This window comes from Strigops habroptila, chromosome Z, assembly GCF_004027225.2.
Source record: "Strigops habroptila isolate Jane chromosome Z, bStrHab1.2.pri, whole genome shotgun sequence".
Taxonomy (NCBI): Eukaryota; Metazoa; Chordata; class Aves; order Psittaciformes; family Psittacidae; genus Strigops; species Strigops habroptila.
Window position 1 is genome coordinate 17,170,967 of NC_044302.2, and position 17,466 is coordinate 17,188,432.

Genomic DNA, 17,466 nt, shown 5'->3' on the forward strand with positions numbered 1-17,466 from the left:
CCAGCTCAGTCTGTTCAGCCAAGTAATTGTGCCATCCTCAGATTGCAGTGTCTCATAAATCAGTCAGCCTTTCTTCTTGTGGCTATTTTGCTGTAAGTTGGTGTTGACAAGATTAGTAAACGCTGGAAAACTCTCTTAACATCATCTGCATTTTAATTTCAAGACCAGGTTCTCTTTCATATCTTGTACAGTGATCATGGACCCTTGGCATACTTCTCACATTTGAAACATCTTTTTAGGAGAGCTAAATTCTATCAGATGACTCAATACATAGCTACTGTTAAGGACAAATTTGAGTTCTATACAGATGTCCCTCAGTACTAGTACTCTTAATCTGCTGATGTAGTATTTACATATTCAGGCAGCACCTGACTATTTTCCTGTGTCATAGTGAAACTTGCATTGTTGTCTGGGTGGAGGCAAAAGTAAAATAGCAATGAGAAGTATAACAAAGTCAGAGGACACACTGGAAAGATACTAAGAAGAAATCCTCTGTCACTAAAATTTAAAAAATGAAATAGTACAGACAGATGTGTCCCAAGACATGGAACATCCAGCATTCCATCCTGAAAATTTTTTTGAAGTTGCATCCCAATGGATTTGCCATGTCCTGGTGATAGACATCTTTCCTTTCAATTTAACTCTATATTTTAGTGCATGTTGGCTTACAAAGGAAGTATGTTAAAATAAGTAAGGACTGTCGATAAGATTCCTGTGAAGCATGTCTGTTTTCAGATAGCTAAATGTTCAACATGTTGAGCTCTTGAAAAATAGGAGTATGAGTGGAATTTAAATGCCTAGCAAAGGATCAGCAGTCATGCTGAAAAACCTAACAGATTAGTTCTTCAGTTTAACTGGTGTTTGGACTTTCTCTGAACATTGTGTGTGTTTCGTTCACCTGAACTTCTTACAATGAATGTTTAACTTCCTTACGACATCAAATGATGTTAGCATTTTTATTTAGCAGAAGGAACCCCGCATATAAAAGCATATGATGAAGAGAGTGTAGCCTCTCTGAGTACAACACAAGATGAGACGCAAGACAGTTTCCAGATGAACAATGGGACACCAAATTCCAGTTATCTCCTACAAGGTGGATACATGTTGGCTGCCTCCTATTGGCCAAAGGCAAGTTTATAATGCTATTTTGAAAACCAAAGTTGTAGGTGAAGGTGAGATATGACATTAGTATCCCATTATGTATGTTAAAACCATACCACTGAGGTGTAGGAAGATCTTGGAAAAAAACCCAGAATTTCATTCATGGTAAATTATAGTAAAATTTTCACAAAGCATTTTGTTCATCAGTTGTACAGCTGTATCTGTAAAAGAGAGAATGTGCATATAGGAAACAAAACTGGAAAGGAAGCATATTTAAGATGCATGATCTTAAGTCTGTGAGAGGAATTGTTTAGTGTAACCCAAAAGAATGTAAAAATGAAATAGCAAGAAATCAGTTAAGCTAAATATTAAAAAAAAAAAAAAAAATCTTGAATAGTAGTGGGACTCCTTCAGCTACATTGCAAGATCCTAAGTCATGTTAAAGTATAGGCTGGCTGAAGCACTGGTGTAAAACAACTTCTGTGTTAAAACTTAACTATATGATTCCATGTGGGAATTTGTGAAATTATTGAAATTCTAAGGTATACTTTGAAAAGGTCATAACATTAAGTGGCTAAGTGATGAGAGCAATGGCATACTTGTTGACAGGTGGTGAAATTTAAGTACAGAGGTGACTTTCACAAACTTTTACAGGGGATTGGTACAAATACAGGAACTTTGAAAACAGAAATCTTTCAAGTCCGAGTCTAGTGATTAAGAATGTTGTAATTTCATTTCTTTTTAGAATTAAAGATAATACATAAATGTAATATGTACAGTGTTGGTAAGCATTACTCATAAAAAATATTTTCTCTGATTTATAGGATCGAGTTATGATTAATCGACTTGACAGTATTTGTCAAACAGTGTTGAAAGGTAAATGGCCTTCAGCAAGAAGGAGCTATGACAGTAATACGGTGGCCTCTTTCTACACAACCAAGCTTCTGGATAGCCCAGGTGCTGCTGCAGATTACATTGAGCCCAGTGCACCAACACCCCCTCTTGCAGGTGTTAAAGAAGAATATGATCAATCACCACAGATGTCAAAGGTGAAGAAGCATGTACGAGAAAAGGAGTTTACAGTGAAAATCAATGACGTATGTTTATTTTTATTGCCCTAGGACCTGATTGCGATTGCGGTGTGCGGCATGCTTTACCTGCAAGTGGCTGCCTGCTCTCACTCTCACTTCCTTCACACACTTGTTTGTGGGTATTTGGGTCTGCTGCTTCTGGGCATTGAGTGTTTGGGTTTTGGGTTTGTTTTGGGGGTTTTTTTTGGTGGGTGGAGGTGGTTTTTTGGTTTGGTGTTTTTTTGTGGGGTTTTTTTGGGTTTTTTTTTTTTGTTTGTTTGTTTGTTTTTGTTGGGTTTTTTTTGCTTTATTATTTTTTTATTTGCATGAGCCACTGGAAGGAATCATTATATCTCTCTCTGAATTGAGATTTTGCCATTCTGGTGCTTCCTCAGAGAGCCTGTTTTATGCTGTTTCTAAGAAGTCTGGTTAGTAATAAAAGCTATTTCTGTTGTTCGGCTTTTTTTAAGACATTTCAGCATGTCCTATCCAGCAAGCACTTTATTATTTCATGGCCTTTTAGAGGGTTATATGTAAGTTTCCCAGTCTAAATGCAGGCTAGAAGCTTCAAACATTATTCTTATCTATAGTTTGAGACCTGTTCGTAGCACATAAAAATGTATGAAAATTTCCTCTTGTAATTGGGTTTGGCATTTCTTTTAAGACTGGATTATTGAGGTAGACAGCTGTTCAGTGTCTGGATTTTTCAGTTACAATAGTAGATAATTTAAAATTTATATTCACAGAAGCAATTCCATGGAATTTCTGTTCAGATTTGTTTTTTACATGGAGGAGAAGCCGGGCTTGTTTTAAGGTTCATTCTTCCTCAGTTCTTCTGGAGTAACTGTTTGTATGTGAGAATCCTGATTACGAAGTAGTCATTTCTGTTTCAGAAGAGACTCTTCTAACCCTGGCATTTATTTAACAGGAAGGTGGTTTGAAATTGACTTTTCAGAAGCAGGGACTGTCTCAGAAAAGGCCATTTGAAAGTGAGGAAGGTGCATTGGGGCAGCAGCAATACCTGGCTCGACTACGTGAACTCCAGAATGCCTCAGAAACCAGCCTTGTCAACTTCCCTAAATCACTCCCCAAATCAGGTATGTAAAATGTCAAAGGGAATAAGGGTTAGTATCAACTCTTATCTCCTGGGTTCTTCTCTGGAAGAGAGGTGTTTGCAGTGTTGTTTGGTCTAAACCACAGCCTGGGAGAATCCTCTCCATTCTGTTAGGGAAACTAGTCACCTGAGTTGAGGCATGAGATTGGACCACATGAGTGCTCTCTCACAGTGTCAGTTACTGTAACATTCATTTTTTAGAATGATGCATTTGTATATTATAATCACTCCCATAAGAAGATTTGATTAATGAAGTGCATCACTGTACGCTTACAGTTACCAATTTAACTCTGAACTCACTATGGCTTGCTTCTAAGTAAAGATGAAGAATTCCAAGTTTATGCTCATGTCAGTTTGCACTCTTCATATTCTTTCATGTGTCTTGTGCAAAGAAACAGTGGGGGACGATAGTCTGGAGTCAGTTTTCGGCTTATAGCCAAAGCTTATATCTTACTTTCCTTAAAAATATTAGTAGATATACACTGACAAGTGAAAATGAACCTAAAGTAGGCAGCTAAAATTTAGATTAAAATACTCAGAATTACTGGAGCTGGGTGCTTGATTTAGGCCAGCTTCTGATTAAAGGACTGCAATTCATTGAGGTTGTGTACATACATGGATGAGATTTCATTTAAACAAACATACTACCCTTCACTTGCATTTTATACTTCCTTGGTTTGTTGCAACACAGAATCGTAGAATAGTTAGGGTTGGAAAGGACCTTAAGATCATCTAGTTCCAACCCCCTGCCACGGGCAGGGACAGCACACACTAAACCATGTCACCCAAGACTCCATCCAACCTGGCCTTGAACACTGCCAGGGATGGAGCATTCGCAACTTCCTTAGGCAACCCATTCCAGTGCCTCACCACCCTCACAGTAAAGAACTTCTTCCTTATCTCTAACCTGAACTTCCCCTGTTTAGGTTTGAACCCATTACCCCTTGTCCTATCACTACAGTCCCTAATGAAGAGTCTCTCCCCAGCATCCTTGGAGGCCCCAACTTGTTATAAACATGTATTTAGGTATGTCTGCCTTTGTGCGTGTCTGATATCAGCACGTTTTATCAGCTCTCCTCCCTGTACAGATTTATTTGGAGGGGGTAGGAGGACAGTAATAGGAAACTTAGGTGGTAAAATGGCTTTTCAGAGCCTGATACTAATAGTGTTTTAAACAGTCATAAAACAATAGGCAATTTCTGTTAGATATTACATGTAGAAATTATATGCACTTGCACTACTTCAGGTAATTTTATTTCCTTTTGTTATTCAGCCACTTTCTTTGTTATGAACAATTCAAGCATGTGAGAACTTATTTTGTTGCATTATTAACTAGGTACTTCGAGTCACTTAACAGCCAGTGCCAATGGAGTCATAGCTGACAGTCAGCCTCCAGTCAAAAAGAGAAGAGGAAGAAGGAAGAATGTGGAAGGAGTTGATGTCCTCTTTATAAACCGAAATAAACAGCTGAATCACGTAAGTAAACCTGATTTTGTATCCAAAAATAAGGTCCAAATTATTGTTAATCCCTTAACTGAGCATAACCAGCTGTCAACATGCAACAAAAACTTTATTATTCAAAACTGTTGGGTTTGGGTTTTTTCCTGACATTGTTCACTGACAGTTCATGACTACACAAATGAGAAGTGGTAGAGTTCTACTAAATATTAGATATGTACAATACTTGTAACTATTTTTAAAAAGTAAATTTAATTCTAGTTTTGATGAACTGTAATTAAAGTGTTATTAAAAACTCGATATTCGACCTAGCAACACCTTCTGACATCCTTTCCTGTAACATCTGCCACAGGACCTGATTGTACAGTGACTTAAAGGGAACTATTTATGGTATGAGTAGTCTCTCTTAGTCCTTCAGTGTGTGCATAATGATCTGCAGGACTGTGACCTTCATTGTATCATACATGAAATAATTGTGATGGTTTGTTTTCTGTGGAGAACTTTGTCAAATGTCTTGAATTTCTCCAGGTTAATCCAGGTATTAACTCCAGTCAAGTTACTGCAGGAATAAACCCAGCACTCACTCACACACAGTCCCAAGGCATGCTTGATGCAGAGAGTCCAGTTCCTGTTATTAACCTAAAAGATGGAACAAGGCTTGCAGGTGATGATGCCCCCAAAAGAAAAGATTTGGAAAGGTGGCTTAAAGAACATCCTGGATATGTTGAAGATTCAGGGGCTTGTATTCCTGTGAGTATTCCTTTCAGCTCTGCTTCAGCTAAATAGTAAAACATTTCTCACAAGTTGTATTTGGGTTTATGTTCCATGCTACGTGAAATTACTCCTTCTTTGTTCTTCTATTTTGTTGAGGAAAAGGAGAATGTCCATTTCTTTTTACATAGTTTAAGCTCCAAAAGCCTTCCTTCTCCTTCAAGTATGTAATTGCCCAAAAAAGCAATACTAAACAAAGACATTTGATCTTTGCCTAATTTCACCCAAGATTTAAAAAAAAAAAAAAAAAAAAAAATCTAGATAAGAAAACTCATGTTACCCTGATGCTAATGATGGGAGCTGAAAATGTGTAACAGCATATTTAGTGATGTGCCAGGGGATTAAAGACTTTACTGTGGGATGTATCTCATACCTACGTTGTAGTGCAGTGGTAGTGATGTTTCTATGGGTATGACATTCTCATCATGCAACCTCTGAATTTGAGATTTGGTAATGTTGAACAGAATGTAAGGAAATAGTATATACAGCGTCTGGAATAATAACCTTATTTCTCCATAAACATGTTAAAATACAAAACAGTAGCAATCTTTCTGACAATTAAAGCACTGTTGAAAACTGAAAATTAGTAAAATAAAGCAATGGGTACAGGCATCAGTGAGAGGGTTTAGTGATGTTTACTGAGCTGCATATTACATGATTGTGATTAGTAGATTAGTATTGTTACTAGAATATTTCTGAAATCGATGATGACTTCAAATGAATGCCTGACTCAAGAGATTGCACAGGTATCTTAACATTTTTAAAAGTTATACCAGAAAGATATTGGGCTTTTTGATTCCTTTACAACAGAGGATGCAGCTGCATGATGGCAGGCCCAAACAAAAAAGGCACCGTTGTCGAAACCCTAATAAACTGGATGTTAATAGTTTGACTGGTGAAGAACGTGTTCAGCTCATAAATAGAAGAAACGCAAGAAAGGTATTTAACTGTTTCCATTCTGATGTTCCCCAAATGAAAAGTTACCTAAAATGAAGAACTCTGTATACTACACTTGCTAAAATACTGTGTATAAAGGAAAGGGTTTTGTTTTAAAGTTTTGGTACAGAGCAAGAAAGTCACTCACAATCTTCTAGTAAATGTTTTGAGACTATGCAAATATGTAAGATATGGCTAGAAATTTACCCTGTAGTTTATGTTCAGATAGAACTGAACACAATATATTGCAATATTTGTGCCCTTGACTAATGCAGAGACATGGCCATTGAAATACACGTTGTTCTGAGGAAAGTGGGAAATGTTTATATGCTCTTATATTAGGGTCAGGAGCTTTGTGCATCTCTAGAGGAGGGTCAGGCAGAATTTTGAGAGTCTCTCATTTCTTCAGTGCTGTCTCAACAGCAGCTCTAGAGAGGAACTTATGTGGTGCTAGTCTCCTAAAAAACAGCCCCTGGGCTGCTCTACAGTAGGCCATACCCTGAGGAATCTTTTCAAAGTTGATGATCAATGAGTGAGAGATTTGATCCCTGCTTGCTCTAAAAGTCTGTGTTTTCATGATGGCTTTTTTTCTCTAATAAATCTCCGTACCATAGTTGAGACTCCTGTTAATTTATTAATCTCAGTTTTCCCATTTATAAGCTGTCCTGCACTTCTCTGAATCACCAAACTCAATTTGACTTACTTTCTTTTTTAAGTTCAGTTCTACATCTAGTAGCAGGTGGTGAGGGGACCAAAAGTAGCCTAGAAAATGTGAGTTTAAATTGCAGTTTATAGAGAGAGCTGAGTAGAAGCTGGAATTCTTTTTCCTTTCTTTTTTTTACCACTTCTTCTTTCTTTCTGGATATGAATGATAAGTCTGATTAATTTGAAAGATGACTTTCCTGTTGTGATTTCATTAGGACATGCTGTTAGCAATCTTAACTTGGCCTTTTTTGCATGGAAAAAATACAAGAAATAATTTCACACGAGAAGCAGAGCCTGTTAAGAAAAGTATTTTTAGAAGTTGACTGAGAGGATAGAATATGGCTGTTACATGGATAAAGGAAAGATTTAACCGGACTGTAGTTATAACCTTCTTGCTAAGACTTGGCCACTGTTGTTCTCTATTTATGTGGTTGTTCTTCCGTTTATTGCATGTCTGAATCATCTCTGACACTAAACATTAGTCAGAATGTGAAATATTGAAGTTGCAAAGTGTAAGTTTAATAGATGAGTTTGCGTTTAGTAGGCTTAGAACAAATCCAGAGTATCTCACATATACCATGAGGCATTGCTGAAAAGCTATGCTATACTCATTGATAATTTCAAGTGAGACTTTATTTGTATTGTTCTGTATAAAAGGCAAAAAATGAAACAGTGTCAGGTGTGAATGTTGCCTTTTCTTCTTACGAATAAGAAGTGTTTCCTGACTTCTGTCTTCTGCTTCCCAGGTTGGGGGTGCCTTTGCTCCCCCTCTGAAGGATTTGTGCAGGTTCTTGAAAGAAAATCCAGAGTATGGAGTGGCTCCTGAATGGGGAGAAGTTGTAAAACAGTCTGTGAGTATTTGCAGAACAAGATAACCATGGCATGAAATATATCTTAAAAACATGGCAAACAGGAAAAAAGGCATGCCAAAAGGCGTGCTTTTCCTTTCTGGTATTATATTAAATGTGGAATGTGAGTCAATGTTAGCTTTTTTCCGCCAGCTCAATTCCCTAAACTGGGTTGTTGGCACAGCTGTGAGTAGGAGGAAGGGAGGGACAGTGGCTGGCAACCCCAAATTAGAGATTTGGGTGAAAGCACTATCATACTGTGGCTTTCTCATCTCTTAAATGTAGCTTTGAAGGTTTGGGAACATTAATATAATTTTAAATATTTATTTTACTTTTTAATTAATTAACTTTCATTGTGTACCTTTAAGAAATTACTATCCTCAATAAAAATTTAAATAAAGTATTAATACAGCTATTTTCTACTACTATTACATAGCTGGTATCTCTTTCATTTTAAGTGTCATTGGCTCAAATATGGTGTATGGTTCTGAGTTCGTTCCCCGTTTGTTTTGAAGATAAGAACATAATTTTAAGAAGTTGTGTTGTATAATAAAGAATGGTTTCTGGTAACCCAGTTAATCTTCCATTCCATGTGTCTAACAGAAGTGATGATACTTTTGTCAGTATTCTTCTGAAGTCTGTTTCCTCACCTACTTACTGTAACATGTCTATTAGCATAGTAATTTATGCGATAAAATATATTTATGCCACACCTTCAGCCTCTGGCAAAGAAATTACCAAGTTAAATCTTTTTTCTAGTTCACTGTCAACAGCACCTGTAATCTTTGTGTGAAGTTCTAAATGCCAGTCTTTCCAGTACCCTTGTGGGACCTTCTGGTAGAAAAATAGGTAACTAGGAACAGGATTAGACTGCAGTGAATAGAGGTATAAATAACAGCAGAATTACTTTGAGAATTTAGTAGTTATCCACAGAACAGAAGAACAGAGCATGAGCTCTGAATTCCTCTAGTTTCATTAGGCTAGCTTAAATTAGAGATACTTGCTGGGGCAAAAAAAAGGCTTTATTGTGGTATGGATGTGAGTAATAGTTGATCTTGCAATTGCCATTTACAAGACAAATTTTTAAGACAGTGCATTTCGAAGAGAATATTAGTGTCCATTACAAATCTTTCTTTGTTGTTAGGTAGGAGGGCTTACAGAGGTGAAGTAATACTGTGCAAGCCCTAAAAAGAAGTGCTGTAAATTTTATTTTAATTGAACTCCAGTGTTCGTTCTTAAGTTTATGGACAAGGTGAAATACGAGGATGTTAAACAGACACTAGCAATAATAAAAAGGGCTCGGAGATTGTTGGTCTGTGTGCAATCACACATTTATATTTAACTTTAAATTGAGTAATTTTTTTAATTAAACTGACAAATTATTTCAGTGTGGTAATACTGCAGAGCAGTGCTGGTTTAGATGTTGAATTGAGATTGCTCTTATAACTAGCTGTATTTGGCTTGATCTGCAAATAAACCTCTAGGGATAAGTTAGCAGAGAGTCTGAGAAGATACCTGTGTAGACCTCACTGTGGAAACGGGTGTTCAGATATTTGAGATGTGACAGCACAAAGTCACCACAAATTCCAGTGAGCTGTCTGAAGATCAAGCTGCTGTGCTAACATACCAGCATCATCTTTGACCATGCTACTGTATGCTTGGGTTTTTTGTTTGCTTTTCCATCTTTAAGCTCTCAAAATCCTAACAACACCCAATGCATCTCTTGCAGGGGTTTCTTCCAGAAGGTATGTTTGACCGTATTCTCACTGGACCTGTTGTGCGGGAAGAAGTGAGCCGGCGAGGAAGGCGCCCCAAAAGTGAGATTGCTAAGGCTACAGCAGCTGCAGCAGCTGCCACCGCCGCAGGCGTATCGGTTAACCCTCTGCTAGCTAATGGATTGCTTCCCGGAGTGGATCTGCCCAGTCTTCAGGCCTTACAGCAAAACCTGCAAAATCTGCAGTCGCTGCAAGTGACAGCAGGATTAATGGGAATGCCGGCTGGTTTAACTGCTGGAGGAGAAGCTAAGAACATGGCTGCCATGTTCCCCATGCTGCTATCAGGGATGGCTGGATTACCAAACTTGCTAGGCATGGGAGGACTTCTCACAAAGTCTACAGAATCTATTTCAGAGGAAAAAAAGGGAAGCGATTCAAAGGAGGCCGATACTAAGAAAGAAAGGACAGAAGACCAAAATACAGATACTGGTGGTGAAAACTCTGTTTCAAGTTCTCCCTCAACATCCTCTGCTGCTGCAGCTGCCAATCCTCTCTCTCTTAACCCTTTACTTTTGTCCAACATACTTTACCCAGGGATGCTTCTCACTCCAGGCCTTAATCTTCATATCCCAGCTTTGTCTCAGTCTAGTATTTTTGATGTACAGAACAGTGAAAGCAATGACACAGGCTCAGCGAAGCCCACAGAAAAAAAGGAGGAAAATTCTAGGGTTAGAGATCAGGAAGACAAAGGGGGAACAGAGCCAAGCTCTCACAATGAAAACAGCACAGATGAGGGTTCAGAAAAAGCAGATGCTTCATCTGGATCTGATAGTACATCATCTTCATCTGAGGATTCAGATTCTAGCGATGAAGACTGACCCTAGACTCTGCACTTAAATTATAAACTGATTTTGTTCTTTATTTCATTGTAAATAACCCAGTGTTGAGTGCATCAATGATTTGCTGACCGAACATTTCAGTATTTGTTTAGAAGTGCAAACTGCTTTCAGAGACGTTTTGCATGTAATATTTCTTGAAGTTCATAAGTTTCTGAACTTGTATGTACTATCAAATACACAATGGTGTAAAATTACAACAAAAGGCATTATAATTTTGTTGGGGGGTTAATTTTATGAAAATAATGCTCAAGTAAGAGCTGTATATTTAATATATTTGCAGTGAACACAGAATACTTTATGCATATTATTGATTTAATTTGAATATAGTTTTACAGCCTCCTTGACACTTATAATTTACAGATCAAAACTCAGCAATAATTTGGGCAGCTAATGAATGTCATGAAAGCTGTAGAATCTACATCACCATCCATTGCTTTAATTACATGAAAATGCTCTAGTGTTGTGATGCACTGCTGTTTCCAATTCAGGTACAAGTGTGTTTAAAAGAAGATAAATTTTTCCCAATCAGCCAATTAAACTGGCTACCTGTTACCTCAGCTGAGTTAGTTTAGGAAGTTTACATTGGTTTCTATTACTTGTTTTCAGGTTTTGTTTTGTTTTCTAAAGACATCCTGTATATCATGTTAAAATCTGAGTTATTTGAGATAAGAGTGTTGGGTTTGGTTTTTTTCCCCTTATTACAACTGTTCTTTTTTGACAGCAGTAGGGGGAAATTAAAGCAAAAACTGTCTTATCTCATGCAACTTGGCACCATGTAGATCTATTTAGTTTACACCTTGCAAAGTTTTGGGCTCCCTCTGCAGAATTTAAAGTCCCAGAATGAGGAGTAGTTTCCCCAAGACTCAGAAGAGGCAAACTGTCATAAAGTGCCACTGAAAAGACCTTTCAACACTGCATACTTCATGTAAAAATTGTTTGTTTGCTTTGTTTGTGTAGATTTCTATTTGTGTTTTATGTCATAAAACTTCCTGGAGTTACCAGTTTTAATAATGGTAAATAAAGTACAGATAGTTTTGAACTCCTTTTGAGTTTAAACTTCTCTGCAGATTTAAATCTGACTATTAAATATTACCCAAAATCATTTTTGGGATATCACTTCCTATGTTATGCTGAGTTACCCACTGAAGAAAAAGCACTTTGAATAGTAAGGAAGACAAATTATTCTTAGAAACCACAGTAACAGGGCATAAGGCATCTGTCTAAGTCCAAATCCTTAGAACCCTTTACTATATAAAATCTGTCTAAGATTTGATGTGTGATATTGATTCCTCCTCCTTCTTAAGCTGCTATTACTCTGACACAGTCGAGGCCCAGATTCACATTTACGGAAGTTCTGAACTGACTGAAACTTCAGTTGACCTTGGTTACATCATTCGTGGTTCAAGAATAGGCAAGTGTTAACAGAAAATAGATACAGGTACTAGTAGAAGTTCATTGAAAAAGCTTTACAAAGGGATAAATTTAAAAAAAAAAAAAAAACAAAAAAAAAAAACACACAAAACACAAAAACTGTATATTTTGATATAGTTCTGTTGCTTGCTTGTACAGTAAAACAACTGTGTTGTTTTTTATCAAGAACTTTACCAATGAAATATAAGTTTATGTGCAAAATAACTAGCCCCATGATTAGAAGCAGTATTACATGTAATTACACAACTATACAAGTACCATTTGGATTGTGCTGGTTACGTATTTTCCCGAATAGTATTCTGACATTTGGCCCTTCACGCAGTGTCTTAGCAATAGTGAAAATTAAAAACTGCCAAGAGAAGGGGGCAGCAATTCTTCATCATGGGAAAAAAAAAAAAAAAAGAAAATACTACTTAATATTTTGCCCTTTGTAATATAGCACTTTTAATTAACTAGGATGCATCTATGAAATAGCCAAAGTTTTAAAACAGTTATGAACTTAGTTTGCTGATGGAGTATGTCAACAATGCCATCACTTCCCACCCTTCCCCCTCAAAACAAATCTTAAATCTTGTGGCTAAAACCTAATTTATATCAGATTTATGAAAGAAAGTATTTTCCTAATTATGGTCAAGTGAGTTTGGTTACCATTCTAGTGATTCTTTCTATGTAGTAAGGCAATTACAGTTTCAAGTAATGAAGGCTGGTGTAGACTTGAACATAATATATTGGATTTATTTTTAGTTGGTTTGAACCAGAAGGGGAAAATATGTCCCACTATCAGCTAAACTATATGCAAATATGGTTGTATAAAGTTAAGGGTTATAAGGAAACCTCAGTAGAATTACACTAATACTGAAGTTAAAAGAATATCCAAGGTGATGATAAAGTGTGTGTTGGTAGTTACTAAAAGAACCTTAGCTGTTATTGCCTTGTATTTCTATCTCTTGTTTCAGGCTTCATGATCCAAGTCTTAGTCCAGGTTTTTTTTTTTTTTTGGACATTTGCAATATTTGCCAGTTGTGTTCTGTGTAGTCTGAATTTGCTTTCTGTAGTTGAACAAGCGTCTTAAAAAGTCATTTGTAATTTATTGAATTACTTTCTATGATGTTCTATAGAGCAAATGGAAGTTTAATTATTTTTTATTAAACATATTCTTTGACTACCCACGATGTCGGCCTCAATATGTGAAAATAATGCTGTCTGTGTAAGGATTAAACCTGTGGCTTTCAGCAACAAAAGCTAAGTTTTAGTGTTAAGCTCTAAAATGGAATATTAAGACTTTAAAAAAATCAAACCAAGGATGTTTCTCTGGGAATCAATTTCCTGTTGTCATACAAGCAATGTAAGCAGTTGTTCCAGTCTTCCAGTAGTTAAGAGTCAGAAAGGAGTATATGGGTCTAGGTTCTGGTCTAAAAGTTGACTTAATGTGAAATTATGATGCACCTGATGTTTCAATGTGAGATGTTTGAATCTTTCTTTTAAAATTCTGCATTACTAAATATTTTAATTATGTACACAGCACTTACCATTGTTATTTTTCATCTGTTTTATACAGGGCCTGGACATTTCTCCTGACAGTTGTCTCCTGGCTGTCAGGTGCCGCCTTATTCTAGCCTGTCGTTGCACTTCCATGATTCAGTGGTATCCTTCTTACTCCAGTCTGAATTTTGTCTTCAGATCATGATCATCCTGTCTGAGCTGCTGCTTTCTCAAATCTGTACACAGGTGATATAAATGCACATACACATATGAGCATTGTTCTCACATTCTCCTGTTTCTTTTTTCCTTGGAAGTCCCACAGGTGCCCTAATAGTACTTTTTACATGTATTTTTAGCAGGTTTGTTAGAAAAGTCATAAAAATTCATAGATTAAAAAATAGTAATAATTAAAAATAATATATAAAAACCAAGGAAAATCATGTCTTTTATTCTTACAATCAAATCGTCTTAGTCTGTAAATGCAAATATAACCAGATCTATTTTTCAGTGAAACTCTTTCCAAGGAACAGATAATCTAGGCACAGTATTAGTGTTCAATTTCTTGCACTCCTTTGAATTTTTTTGGAAACAGTATCTGGATGATTAGATGAGATTACTAACAAGGTGTCCCAGGTAAATTCCTGTTGTTTGTTGTATCTTGTCTACGAGAAAATTATTTCTGACATGATTGGTAATATATTTCTGGTTTTTTGGTCTGTCTAACAGTGCTGTTACACCATCAGAATGAATGTGTACTTCTTAATGCCTGCATTCAAGCTGTAGTGAGATGAACTGTGACTGCTGTACCTGGTTAATAGAAAGGAATCTGCAGCATAGTGTTAAACTACTTGTGATGTGGAAGTTACTAATAGTTGTATAAACAGTTTCTGATCTAGTTCTGTTACACCTGTAATTATCTTCAACATAAGAAAGCTGTATCAATGTAATAGGGGATTTACACTGCTGTAGTTGACGGGCACTTCAAATTTTACATCTACATTTCTGGGACATACTGTGGAGGAGACTCATTATACCAGTGTAGCTATGGGAATTTACAAAATGACTCTCCTGCCTCATCTAAATGTCCCTCATGTTCTACAGGCAGGCGGTACCATTCCTTTGTCAACAGTCAGAGGAAAAGGAAAGAAAAATACTATATTTCCAGAACTAAACAGTGAGAAAATCTCAATCACTGTATTTTATAATCACTCATTTGTAAAATGACATTTTTCTATTAAAAAAAAAAAAATACAGCAAGGACTTCTGATGGTTAAGAGTCTCTGGTGACAAAGGTAAGTTTCAGTTAACATTTCCCTGAGAAAAACTATTCTTTTTGGAGAAATTTTTTTCTAGCTTGTAGTAATTAAGTACATGTGAGATAAGTCTTTGAAAATATTGACAATATACACAGAGGAAGGATGTTGAAATGCATTATACCTCTAGTGGTGTAAGTAAATTATATCATTACTACCTAAAGTTCCAGCCTGCCGGAAATTATAAAAATATTCTGATTGTTCTATTTCATTTTTAATGCAGCATTTCAGGAACACTGGAAATAAATACAAAGAATTTCTACGAAATAGGGTGGACTGAAATCTTGAAATGAAGTACATATAGGTAAGTATCTCTATTCAGAATAGTTACAATCCCAAAATACTGACTTAAATATTTTAGCATGAATTTAGAATATTTCATACTTTAGCTAGCTAACATTGACTTCTTTAAAAAAAAAAAAGGCCACTTCATCTCCCTGCACATAGACAATATTAGCCACCATTTCAAAAATTTCTTGTCACAGTCCATCTTCACTGAAGGCAGTGAAGTCAGGGCTTGTGCTATTACTGCGCAGCATTTATTTGGCCTCAAGATTTGCTACCTGTTTCTTGTATTTTGCAAGGAAACTACAGTTTATTATCAAAGTCAGAAGGATAGAATTTGAGGCAATTTGCCTTATTTTTGTGCAGCCCTACTTTGAAACGGTTCACTAGTTGTTCTGAGCTGTAAACAGCACCTGTGTCTCTGGAGTGCTGCCTGTCTGAATTGCTCAGCTTGCCATGGCTGCCTTCCCCAGTGTGACATTACCTGGCTGGAGGCAGCACAAAGCAAAGACATATGTAGCCCTGAAGCCCTTGGATGTTTCAGTTCATACAGAAGTCCATAGCATGTTCATAAGCAAGTTTCTGAAACTTCAAAATGGTAAAAAATATATTTCATTGTACGATAGGCTAGCAGCAGTCAAGGACCAGACTGAGGATATCTGTGGTATTCCCGTTAGGAGTTATTAGTGGTATTAGTGGTAACATTAATGGCTGTTAACTTAAAGTGTTGGCAGATATAATTACGGAATCCAGTAGTGGAAATAATTCAAGCAATCAGCATGCCAAATGAGGATATCTCATTATTTCAGTACTGATGCTGAGCATTGCTATGGTGTTGAATAAAATCCTAGCTGCTTTGTAAGGGGGGTGGAAAAAAGGGGGAGAGATCAAGTGGAGGAACAAGTGAAGTCCTCAGGGATGAAAGAGTTTAATGTGTCTGTCTGAAATGTTCCTTGTGAAAGTTTTCTGCAGCATTTTTTAAAAGAAAAAAATAACTTTTTTTAGTTTGTCTTCTGCACAAGAGCTGTCAAACCATTTATTTACAAAGTCTGGATGCATAAAAACAGGGATGAATGCAGGTGTAATCAAGCATAATAACTTCACTTTTAGCCTAGGCTTTGTTTATCTTCTAATACTGTGAGGGTTAGTTACACTTTTTTTTTTTTAATATCCAAAGGATTTTTGAAAGAGTAGATTAATGTTTGTCAATATTAAGTAAAATACCATAGTACACGGTACTGCCTTTTTCTGCTTTAACAAATACTGTAAATGCAGCTTTACAGGAAAGCCCTGCAGCTTTACAGACAGACTTCAGTGTGGCACAGGGCATCCCATCGGCGTGCTGTATGCCTCAGAGCAGCTGCTGCCTCGCTGCAAAGTTCACAGCTCCTCCGTGTTAAAAAAAGAGGTGTAAGACATTACATACAGCCTAGCCATCAGTATTGAATGTTGCAGTGGAATGGGCCAGACCCCCAGGTTCTCCTGGCAGGCCAGGGGGCCCGCTGCCAGCCTCCACTGCAGGCCCTACGCCATCTGGGGCTCTCACTGCTCCGTAAACATGCACACTGGTGACCTGGGGAACACCTCAGGTTAGCCAAATCAGCTTTTGCGACGTGTCTTTTTTCTCCTGCAGCTTTTCATGGTTGATGCCTTCGAAATGTAGAACAAAAGGAAACAGTCAATAAATCTCTTTAAAAGTACAGTGTGTTACTGGTCTCTTAACTCCCGTGTACCCAGCTCTATGACAATCCCTCCTTAAGGCTTATGCTCGGGCATCCTCTCTGTTTAAATGTGCCTTCACCACAGGAGCTCTCTCTGCATCTCCCCCATGTGCTGCTGTTCACCCGCTGGTAACCGGTTGTCTTCGTTACGGGCACAGCCCTTTGAAAGCTTTGACTTGGACACAAGTGATTCATATCACAAGTGACTCTTTATTATGTTGTGCCTTTGTTTTAAAGTTGGCTTTTTTCTTTCCTGTCTGTAACTCTTCCCCTGTGTTTGTCGCTGTGTACGCTTGGCTGTGTGAAGGAAGGCTCGATGCATCAGCCTTCAGCAGCGCTTGCACGCCTTGTGCTCGGTTCCCATGGGGCGGTTAACCCGCACCGTGCGTGTCGTGCCCACCGCCTCTCCCGCCTCCGCCTCAGCGCTACTTACGCGCGGCCCGGCCTCGCTCCGCGACGTGTGCGCGGTGACGTCAGCGGCACGCCGTGCTCCCCCCACCACCACCCTGGGAGCGCTGCCCGGGGGGGGGGGGGGAACTGTGGCCGTGCGCGTGCGCACAGCTAGGGCGGTGACGGGCCGCGCGCTCTCCCGCCGCCCAATGAGCGGCCGCGTTAGA

General features: G+C 37.8%; 1 protein-coding gene and 1 long non-coding RNA gene across 14 annotated transcripts in view; one reads left to right on the plus strand and one right to left on the minus strand.

The window, feature by feature from the left end:
• Nucleotides 1-13,691, plus strand: part of CHD9 (chromodomain helicase DNA binding protein 9) — a 99,853-nt gene extending 86,162 nt beyond the window's left edge. For 5 of the 13 annotated variants that reach the window (XM_030512851.1, XM_030512850.1, XM_030512852.1 and 2 more), the window contains 8 exons: nt 965-1,128; nt 1,926-2,198; nt 3,100-3,268; nt 4,622-4,761; nt 5,272-5,493; nt 6,325-6,453; nt 7,902-8,006; nt 9,733-12,119. In XM_030512851.1, coding sequence (XP_030368711.1) covers nt 965-1,128; nt 1,926-2,198; nt 3,100-3,268; nt 4,622-4,761; nt 5,272-5,493; nt 6,325-6,453; nt 7,902-8,006; nt 9,733-10,596 — 2,066 coding nt within the window. In that variant the 3' untranslated portion in view covers nt 10,597-12,119. Of the gene's footprint in view, nt 1-964; nt 1,129-1,925; nt 2,199-2,222; nt 2,308-3,099; nt 3,269-4,621; nt 4,762-5,271; nt 5,494-6,324; nt 6,454-7,166; nt 7,744-7,901; nt 8,007-9,732; nt 12,120-13,606 lie in introns of those variants that run through there. The other 8 variants (XM_030512856.1, XM_030512855.1, XM_030512854.1 and 5 more) reach the window with 8 other exon arrangements.
• LOC115619897 lies at nt 7,771-17,432 on the minus strand. The gene is made up of 3 exons (XR_003995158.1): nt 17,283-17,432; nt 13,578-13,766; nt 7,771-7,977 (listed from the first exon to the last, which is right to left on the minus strand). It is a non-coding gene; the product is annotated as an uncharacterized LOC115619897 (long non-coding RNA).
• Between the last annotated feature and the right edge of the window lie 34 nt (nt 17,433-17,466).